This window comes from Perna viridis, chromosome 7 (assembly GCF_037379345.1).
Source record: "Perna viridis isolate PV_CMFRI_1.1 ecotype Kerala chromosome 7, ASM3737934v1, whole genome shotgun sequence".
Taxonomy (NCBI): Eukaryota; Metazoa; Mollusca; class Bivalvia; order Mytilida; family Mytilidae; genus Perna; species Perna viridis.
In genome coordinates, this window is record NC_142451.1 from 18,350,366 (window position 1) to 18,365,920 (window position 15,555).

A 15,555-nucleotide genomic window follows, 5' to 3' on the forward strand; every position below is an offset into this window, starting at 1 on the left:
CAGATCCAGCTATGAAACGTTGTTTGTATGGATTCTTGTGAAGTTTAGGAATCCAGTACATAGACGGTAAATAACAATCATCGTCCTTGGTAGAGAGACCAAAAGAGGATAGCACAGATTTATGGTTTTCCACAATCTCTTCTTTGGAGAGAGTGGTAGCAGTATAGGTCTTATCACTGCCATTATTTTTTATGTCTACCTCTGATAATAAACGTTGGATATAAAACGTTTTGCAGACAAAAACAATGTTGTTTTGTGGTTTGTCTGCTGGTACGACAACATACTTGTCATGTATATTAGACAATGTTTTTGCTACATCGGGGTCTTTGAAAGCTGATGTAGCCTTGGCACTCATTGACCTACTTAAAACTTTCATTCGTTTCAAAATTAAGGATCTCACGGCCTTTAACCACTCTGACAGAGAATCAATGTCTTCTTGTTCTCGTTTTATCCATTTTCTTGCATTGTCCTCGACGGCATCCATAAGAATTTTAAAGTTATAATTCCAATTTGTGGGTACTTGGGACCTTTAGAAAGGATATTACGGAGAGATTCGTTTTCGATAATGGTTAAATCTCCCGTAACGACGTGACCAGAAGGACCATATTTGAATTGAGAGGTTTTTCAAGAACAGTCAGGTGGTCTAGCCTTGAAGTCCTCAATCTCGAGGTTCTGCAATAGCCTTTTATAATTGAAAATTTTGGATGCAATGGGTGAAGTATAGGAATATGAAATAATTGGTATGGATTTGTCTTTGAAATATGGGGGAATTTTGTCTGTTTCCTATACTTTTGATGTTGTCATTGCATCCGTAAGGTATTGCAGTACCTAGTCTGCGTATCCAGTACTCCTCTGGAATTATTTTTTACCAAGTATGAGGAATCTCTACCAAGAACTATATATTTGTATCTAGGTGTACCATCTTTTTTGGAAAAACAACGATGTATAATGTTTTTAAGTCGGGATTTTTACTGAGTATGTGGAATAGAAGTATACAGTGTTGAAAAATCATAGGTTTTAATGCTATTATATTATGATAGTCAAAAGAAAAGATTCACCAAGGATACTTGTGCCTAAATCTGATAACAAGGAAACCAGTGGTTTCAAAAAGATTGTTTGAAAGTAAACAAAAACAAGTGCATAATGACAAAGACTAATGAAGATAAAAACACTTACTAAAATCACCTTGGATTGGTTTTTTTTTATTTACTGCAAGTTATATTTTATTCAGTATTACAAGCAAATTGCAGTTTAATATTAATGATAATATTATCACAGAAATGCTTATAAATCAACAATTCTTATGAAAATCATAAAATATAGGCTTAGTTATTTCTTAAAACATATTTTGCCTTCAATTATTCACAATATTTTTATAATCCTTCAACAATTAATTAGGAAATAGTTCATGATGCTGAGTCATATGGCAATGTATGGACTGGTTGACTGCCCCCAAAAAAATTATATGGACCAAAGCATGACTGAGGTCCATTGAATTTTTCAGGCGAGCAAATGTTCCATATATAGCAATTTGACATAAAGCAACATGATCTATTTACTATATAAATTTTTTACATAAGAAAAGAAAAAAAACATACACAAGTTACTTAATGACATCACAATCTTACTTTAAAAGCATGGTGGTCTATATAATTTCATATCAGTCCATTTAATTTTAAATGGACCACCAGTTATATCTAAGAAAGTAAACAATCTTAGAAGTATAATATTTACTTGTAGATAGAAACAAAAATATATAAATACTGACTTTGAGCAAACATAAATTTGTTTCCTTTTCTCAAATAAGTCTGATACCAAAAAAAAAAATAAAAACAAATGCTCTGATACTAGGAAAGGACCTATATTTTAGCACAATTACAATGATTAAAACATATGAAGAGTAGAAAATTTAGAAAATGTGACAGTGACACTAAAACAAATATTTGAATATTCAACGTACCCTCAAAGTGGTTATTTTTGTAAGATCAAAATATTCTAATTTCTTCAAAATACAGAACATTTATATTAAAAATTAAATTTTAGAAATTTCATCATTTTTTACTTGCAATAATCATGTCAATGAGACTTACCACAAAAAGGATAAATAGGGCAAGCCAAAGTGGACAAAACTGAGTGTCTTCTTATATTAAAAAAAAATTTTTAATATTAGAAAATCATTTTTTTATACTACAAATTTGATTTCTAATATCACAAAACCCCTTTTTTAATATTAAAAAATTAATATTATTTTAATTATTTTAATATTATAATTATATTAATATTAGAAAATGGACTTCTTGTTTTCAATTACGATTTTTCAATGCTAGAAAATCATTTTGTGATATTTAAAAATGTGACTGATTTTGCAATATTGTAAATTGATTTTTTAATATTAGAAATTCATTTTCTAATATAACAAATTAATTTTCTAAAATTACAAATTCAATTTGTAATATTACCAAATGTGTGCTATTTTATAAATCAAAAATTTGTAATATTAGAAAATGAATTTTTAATATTGCAAATGAATTTATAATATTAAAAAATATTTTTTGATATTAAACAAAATAAGTGTTTTCTACTATAAAAAAATGACTTTTTAATATTTAACAAATTCATTTTACAAATTTGGTTTCTAACATCACAAAACCCTTTTTTAATATTAAAAAATCAATTTTTAATATTAAAAATTTAATTGAATTCTAATTTTAAAAAAATATTTTTTGATATTAGAAATTGATTTTCTAATATTAGAAAATGAATTTGTTGTATTCAGTTTCGATTTTTTTAATATTAGAAAATCATTTTGTGATATTAGAAAATGTGACTGATTTTGCAATATTGCTAAATGATTTTTTTAATATTAGAAATTTTCTAAAATTACAAATTCATTTTCTAATATTACAAATTCAATTTGTAATATTACAAATTCAATTTGTAATAATGCGTCATATATATCAGATTACTTAATCAAGAATTTGTAATATTAGAAAATGAATTTTTAATTTCTAATATTAAAAAATATTTTATAATATTAAACATGTATTTTCTAATATTATAAAATATTGATTTTTGTCCACTTTGGCTTGCCATAGATAAATCAAAGTTTGGATAGCCACTTTCATGAGATACAAAATGAGAAAGACACATTAATAATTGTTCACACTGACTTTGTTAAAAGGCTTCCATTAACGAAACCTGAATGCCAACATTCTCTTTCACAATTGAGAATGTTAGTCCTGGCATTGAATAATTTAGCACTGAATGTAGAGGTTTCTGCCTTGTTCATGCCAATCTGTACATTTTGTTAGCACTGTGAATTTGACACACACACTCTGAAGAACACAGTGAGAAGGTTCCAACCCTTGCTGTTTTGAATCACCAGCTGATACATTTTTCAATAAACCTAGACCTTCAACATCCCTAGGTCATGAACTTTCAATCAACCACAGGTATGCCTTGTGTAAATTGTCTCCAGTTTGTTCCACCTTTACTTGCACTTTCCTCTGAAAGCTTAGTTTTTCTCCTAAATGCACGGCCGCCATATGAGGGTTTAGTTGTTGGAGGTGGTAATGGCCCTACCCTACCTCCTGTGTACTTCAATGATTTTCTGTCTATTAAAACAGTCTTCACATCTTCATGAACCTATGAAAAACAAATGAGAAACAGTCACTAAAAGATGTGGATGAAAATTTATTTCAGTACATGTGACATTGCATATTCTAACCTCGCATCAATTTCTTAACTCTCATTAAAGCAAATGTTATAAAAGCTTTATATTTAATTTTAAAAAAAAATGATTTTCAGTAATCTGTACTTGTTGACAGATATTTCTCTAACTCTCTAACATGGCAAGATATTTAAAAATAGTTAAGATATTGAGAGTAATTGTGACATCATCAGATCTTTATAGTTTTAAATGAAAATGATGAACTCACACTGCTAGATTTTTTGCATCACCAAAACTATATGTACATTAAAATACTTAAAATTGCAATAACTCAATTACCTATAAACATAACAATAGTTTCTTTTCATTTTGATATTGTCAGTATTAAAACAAAAAGTAACTTCATCATTCTATATTTATTTTTGAATGTTTTATAGAAAAACATAGTATGTTTCTGACCTCAGGGTATCAGACATATTTAGAACAACGTTTCATTTCTCCATAATGATGTTCACCTTAACAAGGATAACTGAAATAATGTAAAACCTTTCATAAGCAAGACAACACAGATGTATACCTTCTTCTTCTCAACTGCCAACTTTATATTGAATTCCTTTTCCTCCATACATGCTTTCAAGTCTGGGACACATCTTCCTGATTGGTACATTCTCTCCTCCACATTAGAGATGTCAGTATCATCTTGACTCCATTCTGACTTGGCAGAGCCAGTCATCAAACCTGGATCTTTGGTATGTTCATCTAATTCACCAATGCCAGAGCTGAAATACAATAAGTTCAGTCATATCAACAGAATTCTAGATAGTACTGGGTAAAAGAAAAAGGTGATATGAGCACTATATTCCCCATTTCTAAACAATCGATATACCAGGGGTAGTAGGCTTTGTAAGTCTGCTTATTCCTTTCCGGAATTTCTGATGTAGAATGTATTGAAATACAAAGACTGACCTTCATTTTATTGTTTAATTTGGGGATCGGGAAACACTGCACTACAATGCAAAGTCTTCTGATTTTTTATGTTTTTTTTTTTTATTTTAAACATTTTTATCAATGTAGAACTAGATATTTGTCTTTTTTTATCAGTATTTTTACATAAAAAGATTTTTTGCTTTTAATATCAAACCCAATGCTGTTTTAATGACAAATGTCTATGCACTTGAATGTTAGATGAGGACCCATTCCCATGAAACCACATAGTCACCTAATGAGAATTGCATACCCTGCAGGAATTCTTTATTCACCTCTTAAATAACTATGTAATATTTGAGCGTTTTTGAAACCACCTGACAATAGTGTCCACTTTAGGTACCAGTGCTAATACTTACTTTACCATAGTTACTATCTCAGGTACCAGTTTAAAATGATACAGGATCGCCCTGAGAGTGAGCTTGGATTGGTACAGATAAATATCTGATAATAGTCTCTGTTTTTGGTACTAGTGTAGGTGGATACAGAATTCCCCTGAGAATGAGCGCGGACTGGTACAGATAAATACCTGATAATAGTTTCTGTTTTTGGTACTAGTGTAGGTGGATACAGGATTGCCCTGAGAGCAAGTTTGGATTGATCAGCTGCCCTGCTGTTGATCACATCTCCAACTGATTTCCCTGGGAACAATCTGGACAAGATTGATAGGACCTCATCATTGGTTGGGTCTAGTAACAGTCCCATGATTAAATCTTGTCTAGCACCTTGTACATTCTAAAGACAGAGAACACCATAATTAAAAAAAACCTATTTGGGAGAAATTAAATGATATTGTAGTATAATAATGTAAACACTTCTACTTTTCTTTATGTAGAATATATGAACATAAACCTGAGAACATCAGAAAGAAAAGTCATTGTGTTAATAATACTAATGTACATGTATCTCCCTATATCTTTGTTTGGTTTGTCAACATTAATATTTCACAATCATGTAATAAACAGCAAGATACGGCAGTTTTTCAAGAATACATAAATTTCACACAAAAAAATAACCATTAAAATCTCTCAGAGTGAGTTTTCATATCTGTATGGACAGGCACTTTGTACACCATTACATTAAAAATTGTAAAGCAAAGAGAGACAATTTACCTCCATCATATATCTAGTTCTGGACCTGGCAACATAATAACTACCCATTTTAGGGTTATACTGTATGGCAAGTGTAAATTTAGATTCTGCTTCCTACAAAAAAAAATGAATGCATTATCAGAATCAAATCGAAATAAAACGAAAGTAAATTGCCCATGGATTTTCCTTCAATGCCCTTTTAAGTCAGGCCATATCCCTTGATTTTTTTTAATAACCTATACAAAGCCCATTAAAAGGGCTCAAATACTCTTTAATTTTTCCCTTTTCATGAGTGTATTCATACACAAAATGGCCCTGAGATGTACCAAGATGTCCTACCTTGATGTATAGTATATTTGATATATTCTGATACTTATCTAGTGACTCTAATACATATACTGAACTGTAAACATGTTGATGTGTAACTGGAGTCATATTAATTTTTTTAAAGTAATTAAACTTACAGGGTAATTTTTGTCTTGGTATGCCACAGTTGCATATTCATTATAAATGACAGAGACTCTAGTTTTGACATTATTGTCATTAGCATCAAGATCCAGAGCTTGGTGATAGTCCTGAAGAGCAAAATTATAATCACCTTGGCGGAAGAAACAATCTGTAAAAAAAAATAATAGACTTATCAATTATTTTTCTCGCACATTTAATTTTTTTCTTTTTCTGCACTCACAAGACTATAAAAGCACGAAAAATGGTCCAATATCTATTTAAAATATTGAAGTACTGAAGCAATTCTATTGTTGACTGTCGTTTGTTTTACTTAACATCAAGGTAGTTATTAGGATACAGATATATAAGATAAGGAAGACTGTTTTATTCTACTAATACAATAGATCATTTAAATTGTTCCAAAAGTAAATGAAACATTTATAAATTACCAGTACTTCATTTTTCAACAATCGCGAGCCTCAACAGAAACCTGATGGCCAAAGTCACCATTGTAATAAATGAGTGATAGCAAATACATGTAACATATACTCATGGTATGAATAGCCAACTAAAATAACAGAAAATAAAATCGCATACCATTTAAAACAGTAATTATTGTAGAATCAATCACAGTTGGCCCCCGATAAGTTTTACTGAAATAGTCTAGCTACCTTTTAAAAAAAAAGGAAAACATTGCTAATTACCTCCCCTGTTTATGTACAATCCTTTTTCTCGTTTCTCTCCCTTGATTGCTTTATTAAGCAGAATTATAGCTTCATCATAATATCCTTTGGTAAAGCACTCTACAGCAAAATCATTGTAAGTCAATAATAATTGTCTCTGTGATTCAATATAAACAGGACTTTCTTCATTATGATCACATTTATCTAGAGCTAAGAGAAAGTCATCAATGGCCGAGTTAAAATCTGTTAATCTCCTGTGTAATGTACCCCTAAAAAAAGAAGAAATGTGATGAAGGATCAAGAGAAAATTTTCAAATACATATACAACATCAGAATCTAAAGAAGCTTCATTAAACTTGACTATGGTGACCATGTTTAAAGTAAGAATACTGACATTTGTTGTTTTTATTTTTTTTTTTTGCACTCAAACTACCATTGCTTGGCAGTATTTTTCAATTTTATATATTTATTCATTTTTTTTGTCTGTTGTTTCATATTTTTACTTTTCAGCATCACTGAACACCATTAAACTTGTGTAACTTAAACATCAGCAAATTTTGAAACATTCCATTATAACATTTGAAGCCAAAACCAATGCCAGTGCATTTGTATATATATGGTGTGTTAACTGTATTCAACTACAGACAAGGTAAAAATATGATTCTACCATAGATGAGACTTAAAACTGACAGAAAAAAAAGCAGAGTATATTTTCACTGGCCAAATTCATGTATGAAAGTTTTCCACAAGTAAACTCAATGTTATTATTTTTACATGTACTATGAATTTTGGTCCATTTACCACAAAAAAAAAGAAATAGATGAATTCAGGTTAAGGGGGCGGGCTAAATACAAAAAAATGGTCGAGCATTGTGATGCAAAAAAATGATATGGACGCAGAATTTGTAAAAAAATCCAGATTTCATACATAAAAATTTATTTCCCATTTTGAAGGGGGCTAAGCCTGGCACATCTTTCCTTGTATCTGTGTCTGGAAGAAGGAAGATCTATTGATTTTGTCTTTAAGTAGGATAACAACCATTTAACACTTTTTAACAAATTTACCAGTAACTTAATCAGAAAGTTATAAATAGTAAGTGCAATTTACTACAAAGAAAAAATGGTTGTACTTCAAAATAAGTGAAAACTCATTTTCAATTTAGTACCTGAGAACATGGAAGTCTGCTACAGCAGGATCAGTTTCTATGGCAACAGATATTTTCTGTAATGCCTCCCTGTGTTTACCCAGTAGGTTAAGCTGCATTGCATGGTGTTTGTTTTCCTGAGCTCGCTTCTCTAACTTTTGCATCATAGATTTGGCTTCAGGATGTTCTTCATTGAGTCTCATGGCATCTTTCACATCATAGTAACATAAAGTGGTCTGAAATACAATTTGTTGAGAACATAAAAACTTCCAGTCTGCTGTTAGTTATAGTTGTATACATGTACATTTCTACTTAATGCAATATTGTCAAACACATGTTATTTTTTTTTTCATCCATTTGCTTTCCCAATAATTATATGCAACAAGTAGAGCATAAATTTTGTCAACTTTATTTTTTATTTTTTCAAGTTAAAATTTCAGAAATTGAAGTCCTTTGTTTTAGTTAAGTGAGTTCCTAGTGTGAATTTAAACTTCTGGTATCATGTAAAATATATATATCATACATAAAATACAGTCCTTCATTTGTTCATGGGAGTTAGATAAGAAAAACTCAATATCAATTTACCGTACACACGGGAAATAATTCCCAAGTTATAGATCAATTGAATCAAATAAATAATTTCATTTTTTCCCTAAGGGAAAGTTTATGATAATGTATGATTTTAGACACATGTATTCACTTGAAGAACAATCAAATCATATTTCAAAAGCCAGTTTCCCTGGGAAATTTTACCATTACTAACAAAAATGACTGTATATATAAATAATGACATTGTAAATGTGTACCTACATTTCTGAACATTTCATGAAGCCTTGCTCTCATCACATACAGATCAGGATTATCATTCTCTGATTCTAAACGTTTGTTGACAAGGGCCAAACATTCACCGTGTCTATGTAAGGCAGCTAAACAGGTCATACTGAAATAAAGACAGGTGATAGAGATGTTACAGCAAGAATACTAAATGATCCTTAAGTTTGATTACAATTAACCTGAAGTGTAATCTTTTGTAAGGATCAGGCAAAATGGAAAAAAATCAGAACCTTCAATGTCAAAAACCCACTGATCTGACAATACAATTATACTCAAGGATGCTTTATCTTTTTTAAAAGACCATTATTTGATTTCTGCATCACTGGATTTGCTAAGAAATTTTTCAATAGAATGTCAGAAAAATGAGGTTTTCATCAGTTATCTGCCCATGAAATGCTCATTTTCAGTGCATTTCAATGAAATTATACTCAATTTACCAAAATGATATGACAAATCTTGTCTTTTTTTCCTTGATTCTGATGGTGCAAATAGTCAAACTTTCTAAATGGTGGTTTTTTCATACCATATTTAACCCATTGCCTGATTCTTACAAAGACTGACATTAAAAAGAACTCAGAATTATGACACCAGATTTTTATGACGTAATTACATGGCATTTCGTGTGATAAAGAATTGTGTGATACATAATATGAAGCTGAATTATTAAAATGGAAAAAAAAGTGATTTATCTCCCTTTGCATATGCATAATATGTAAGTGCTTATCTCATACAATTGGTGAAGCAAGATCTGTTTGAATCATTCAAGGCATTACTGGCATTTTACAACTTAATTTATGATTCAAATAATTTATCTTCACAAAATTATGCAAAGTGAAAGCTAATTTCCAAAATTGATGAAAAATTTATGTTAGCTCTACCTTCTAATATGATAGCCCACATTATCAGGTGCCATTTCTGCTGCTCTGGCAAAGGATTCTAAAGCTTCAGGATATAACCTTTGATCAAACAATGTCTGACCTTGGAAGTAGAATAAAAATGCAAGTCTCTTATAATAATCATCATTGTCAGGCTCCATCAGACAGACACGTTTATAGTTCAAAATAGCAGACTGAAAATCACATAACTGGATATAGGCTTCAGCCCTCTCAACATAGTAGAAATGTTGCTCTTTTAAGGATAAAGCCTTGTTGATGAAATTTATAGTACCATTAAAATCCTTCTTCTCTTTTAGTTCCATAGCTTTAGCAAAGCTGTAAACAAAAAAACAAAAAAATAAGTCTAATATTAAGACAATTCTTGAGTATTTAAAATTAAAAATTTACGTGTTCAATGTGTGATGATTTTTTTTAGTGTAATCACAGATTAATTGTCATATGTCTTATCAAAATACAAGGGATCCCGCCAATCATATATGCCTTTGGACCAAAACAATATGTTGAATAAGAAGTTTTAGGATTCCTACTTCCGTCATCCTCTGCACGTGAATGTTTGGTCTTGGGAATGGTAGTTACTTCGTCACACTTTACAACGTGGAAGCTGAAAACTTCAACTGCTGTATTGATTTCTCTGGTTAAGAAAACAGTCATTCACTGAGTGATATTTAAATTTATGAGGAGCGTTCTGATGAAATCCCCATTTTTTTAAAGTCCTAGGCCACTAAAATTGCTGAACTTTCATCCTGAACTATTATCCTCTTCATTTACTTACTGTTCATCTGCTCTACTGTTAATGATCTCCTGCATTCCTGGTGAGTATTGACTGACTGGTTCCCAGGATTCTGGTTGGAACAAGTTAGGTCTCCGGGCTTTAGCACTGTCTAAAGTTTCTTGGTCAACTGCTGTTGTGAACACATTACCAGTCTAAATATTAAAAGGTAAAAGCTTGATTTAAGTGGTCATTGAAATTTGATTTTTGTAGTCTTCAAATGATTTTGAAAGTAAGCATACTAAGAAACCATGCCTAGCAAAGAATAACAGGGTTGCAATTGGATTTTCTTCTAGATTGGTTTGTCTTTTCTCCTTACATGTATAATTTCACTAAATTACAAATCTAACATAAATGACTTTAAATTGCTGACAAAACTCGCAGTATTAAGCACAATATGTCCATTTTTGTGGTTCTCTGATTAATTGAAAATATTGGTATTCAACAGTACCAGGTACAATCTCAACCAGTGTGACATAAATAAACACGAAATTTCAAAAATAGTGATCAAAACCCTGGGTGGAGACTTCGAATTGTTAGGTAAAGTAATTCTGTACAATAATAGTGAAGACAAACGGAGGAGAGAGGTGAAAATAAGCGATACAAACTGGAGTTGGACATGATGATACATATATAGAACATTTAAAGATTGGCAAATAATTGGTCAACAAACAATAATTTGACTCTAAGCATCATAAATGGTTTAACAGTTAAAAATTAAAATGAGTATATATAAATGTTTGTTGTTTATAATCAGTCCTGCTAATTTTCTAGTCCTCAAATCTAAACACAATCTGAATTTTTATTCTTTGTAAAATGTTTCCAAAACTTGAACATGCAAAGTAATACAAAAATGTAATTAAAAACAGTTCTTAGACATGTACATTGATTTCTCTAATGAATTTGAAGATATGTTGATTTAAATTTTTGGCAATGAAACAGTCATTATCTTTACAATTACAGGCAAAGGCATATTTCTTATTTGAATTCACAGTATTCCAATAATCATTAATATTCTGAATAGATCATGAAAACAGTTGGAAACACAGAATATGAGAATTATTTACAAGCAAGTGAAGAAATAAAACATTCAAACATAAGGAACTATTTTCCAAGATTTCTTTCTTACCCCAAAGAAAACTCTTGCAAGAGATTTTTTTTCATTTTTGTCAATCTGAAATTCCAATCCATGATATTTTAATAGTTTCAAGGTTGAATAAAATGTAAGAAGAAATAAGCAGTAAAATTAAGAAAATAATTCTATTCAATATTTATTTACAAATCAAGCTTATGATAACAAAACATTTACTATTTCCAGAGTTACCAGATGTATACATAGAAAAAACAACAGATATACTTGTACATGTATGGTGAAACACAACAAATGCACCAGCGTATAATTTAAATACAAAATAATTAATACTTTCAGAGGTCACCAAAAGGTCTTTAACAAGAGTAAAATAACACCTTGAAGTCACCTCTGAAAAGCCACGACAATCAAAGTAATAAAATCCACGGTAACTGAACAATATACATGTATGTCTTTTTTACCTGTTTTTTGTTTTATTAGCATTATTTGAAATTTTTTAGTTGATATATTAATCAATATTATTACCTGTTTAGCAGAGTTATTATCATCATTACTCAATTTTTCGGCCTCTTCATTATCCTTTTGTTCAGTACCAGGAACCTTAACCAAAGCCATTGATGCTTCACTATCCTCAGGACCAATAGTACTTGTTTCATCATAAGTAAATGTTGAAGATTCCTCCACTATTTCCTTCATTGCTCTTTCAACCCTCTTGTCTTGCTCTTCCATAAATTTAGATTTAGATTTATTAAACTGATGTTCTAACTGAGGATAAAACTGGTCCACCTTAACCAACCTCGGATCAGGTTTGAATGTCGATATTTTGACATCAAAAGGATTTTCACTTCCTTGTTGTTTAAGAAATTCACCTCCACCTAAATCACTTGTATTCTGTTTTGGAGGATCTGGTTTATCAACAGGTTTGATTGGGTCTTTCTCTTTAGCCTTTTCATCATTCTGTTTTTGTGGTTCTTTCTCCACCTTACTTTCTTCTTGTGGTTCTTCATCTGGCTGGTCTTTAGTCAAACTAGTATCCACCCCACCAGAAATAACATATTCTGTCTTCTTTTTCCTTTTATCTGCCATTTTGCAGTGAATATTTGATCATGTAATTATTTTCCTTCCATCTGAAAAAAAGAAGATATTTTGAACAATTTAGAAATAAATACATGAATAAATAAGTATGAAAAAAAACACTTGAGCTGATGAATTGCTGAAATAATAAACATTAGAATTTTCACCTTAACTAGAAAAATGTGTGAGCTCACAAATTTGATATCTTCACTCCTCCATTAGATAACATGCACCTTGTAACCTCCATATTGATTTGGATCAAAATCAAAAATAGGAGGTGCCTACCGGGAATACAAGATAGAGGAAGGTTTTATTCAATTCCATTTAGTGATGTAGCAGGAGAAACAGAAAAGAGATGGGTTTTCAATATTCACAAACGACTAAGTCTATGTTTTGATTTGTGAAACATCCAAATTGATTAGGATCAAAATCTGAACTAGTAGTTGCATTGGAAACAGGTAATAATGATTCTGTGAAAGTTTTATTCAATTTAATTCAGTAGGAGGAGTAATTGATAAGAGATGCCCCCCCCCCATATTCACAAATGACAAAGTCCATGGTTCTGAACAAAATCTAAAATAGAAGGTGCACAAAGGGGACATGTAATTATGATTCTCAGAAAGTTTCATTCAATTCCATTCAGTGGTATAGGAGGAGTAACAAATAAGAGATGGGTCCCCCTTGTGTTATTGAAGGAAGGAAGGAGGTACATGTATGTATGGAAGGACAGACATGGGGATGACCCCTATCACTATATACTCCCACTTTGCAATTGGAGGATATGAAAAAAAGCAGTGACCAGAATTACTTGAAGATGTAATAATAAAAATTTTAATGGGTTCCTTGGACCAAAATGAAGAGTTTAATTTTAGTAGTAAGGCTTAATTAAAATAGGAAAATACCAAGAAACAATAACTACATGTATCATGGTTAGAGTTACTTTTTCTTATTCTTATTTGGTACAGAAATTAATTTCATAAAAGAGTATTATTTTAGTTTGAAAACTTATGATCTGATTTTGTTAATTGTAACTACAGCTACAATTTCTTTGTTGATTATTAAATCTTTATTATCATATTGATAAATCACTCCTTGAGCACAATATACCTATAAGCATACAGTGAGAATATGCTCAATATTGTTTCAGAAAGAATTCAAAATTTATATCCTATTCATAACTAAGTCTGCTCTACCTTACTCAGTATTTATAGATGTGAACTCAATTCTATCCCAACAGTGAAAAATAAGAACCATTAACGATATAAATTTGATTACCATCCTATTCAGGATGTTTGTATGTTAAAAACAATTAACTAAATTTAACATTACCACTACAAAAAAAAGCGATCATTTTTCTTATATAAATGATTTAACATACACCAAAATTTTCTACATGGGAAACCGTATGAACTACATGATAATTTTAATTTTTATTGTTCTTCTGTTTTTATTTTTTTTATTTTTGTAAATAAGGGGTTGATCCTAGAGTTTAGTTATTTAAGTAACAATATTTTTTTTCATTATTGTTAATTTTACCAAGATTTCCAAAGTAATCCTAGTCACCACCTTAAAGAAACTTTTGATTTTGTGAACTTTCAATTGAGATTTGACAAAAGTTGGAAAGATCAATAGGAAAAAAAACAACAGATCAAAGGAAAAGGCTGCCAAATCAGCTTTACAATGTGTTCTTCTCATGCAGAATGTGTAACAGTTGACACTATTTGCTAGAATTGACCATAACAATTAATTGGAAAATGTGTACGCATAATACAGTTATTCACACTTGATATACTTATTTATTACATGTTATGATAACAATGCAAATAAATATCTGGAAGTCTAACTTTCATAAATTTAAATCCCATACAATAAATGTCAAGATTAATAATTATAATAGAAACTTCTTGCCAAAATTTAGACAAAAACAATAGAAAAATTAACAGTGGAAGAAGGGAAACTAGACTGAATTAAGAATCTTATGTACATTCAGGATGGAGAAGTATATATAGAAATTTTGAATGATATTCCAATGGAAAAAATTTACAAAGTTCAAAATAAGCAATCATAAATTAAAAGTTGAAACCAGCCGACATGAGAAACCATATAAAATTTATAAAAATTCTTTTCTTGAGTGTGCATGTTACAACCATAAAAGACATCATTTGTTTTCAATGACTATGGGAAAACAAAGATATTACACTTAATTTGTCAAATTTTCAATTCAAAACTACCCAAATATTATTGTTATACATGTCATACATTCTAAATGTACAATCATCAAGTTTTGTCTGTCACATTAAAATGCATTATACTGGCCAGAGGTCTCAGCGTTTTCAAAACAGAAGCAATTCTTGCCAATCTGATCATCAAAATTTTATTCCTCAATGATAATCGTGTATGTTAACTAGAAAGCAAAATATCAGCAACATGTTTTTCTTAAATTTTGGGCATACAATGACAATGTAAACATGTCTGACAGGAGAGGACAAAAAAATTGGTTAGCGAGAATTACTTGCTGGCAAGAATTACATGTACTCCTTGCATGACCAGTACTTGTTGTCATTTAATAATAGTAAAAATCATTTACATGTACACAAAATGTCAAAACAAAAAGCAATTGAAATGTAATGACAGCATAAAAACAAAATTCAAAACTTTGGTCTGTCAGTTATTAGCGGTGAGAAATCGAGGTTAACATATCAATATACCTATGTTTATAATGATTGACAGTTTAACGCAAAACTATTTTGCGTTAAAATTTGTTTTTCACAGTTTCTGCAGCATGGCTATCTAGCGCCATATTGTTGACAATCATCGCTATGGTTTTCATCTGAAGACCAAAGTGAGTATAAAAAACTACATGTGATTGGCTT

General features: G+C 30.4%; 1 protein-coding gene across 1 annotated transcript; it reads right to left on the minus strand.

The window, feature by feature from the left end:
• Positions 1 to 2,797: 2,797 nt before the first annotated feature.
• On the minus strand, positions 2,798 to 15,511 carry LOC148611642 (tetratricopeptide repeat protein 16-like). The gene is made up of 12 exons (XM_088592374.1): positions 15,391 to 15,511; positions 12,134 to 12,735; positions 10,522 to 10,673; positions 9,732 to 10,064; positions 8,830 to 8,959; positions 8,041 to 8,255; positions 6,897 to 7,144; positions 6,210 to 6,361; positions 5,767 to 5,859; positions 5,184 to 5,389; positions 4,248 to 4,449; positions 2,798 to 3,645 (listed from the first exon to the last, which is right to left on the minus strand). Exons 2-12 carry the CDS (start codon positions 12,692 to 12,694, stop codon positions 3,439 to 3,441), a joined length of 2,499 nt encoding a protein of 832 aa, XP_088448500.1. The 5' UTR covers positions 12,695 to 12,735; positions 15,391 to 15,511; the 3' UTR covers positions 2,798 to 3,438.
• Positions 15,512 to 15,555: the final 44 nt, after the last annotated feature.

Coding starts and splice junctions, on each gene's coding strand:
- LOC148611642 (XM_088592374.1), bottom strand. CDS start 12,694: ATGGCAGATAAAAGGAAAAAGAAGACAGAATATGTTATTTCTGGTGGG. Junction 8,256..8,829: donor TTCATGAAATGTTCAGAAAT/GTAGGTACACAT, acceptor ATTGTATTTCAG/ACCACTTTATGTTACTATGA. Junction 5,390..5,766: donor GAACTAGATATATGATGGAG/GTAAATTGTCTC, acceptor CTCTGTCTTTAG/AATGTACAAGGTGCTAGACA.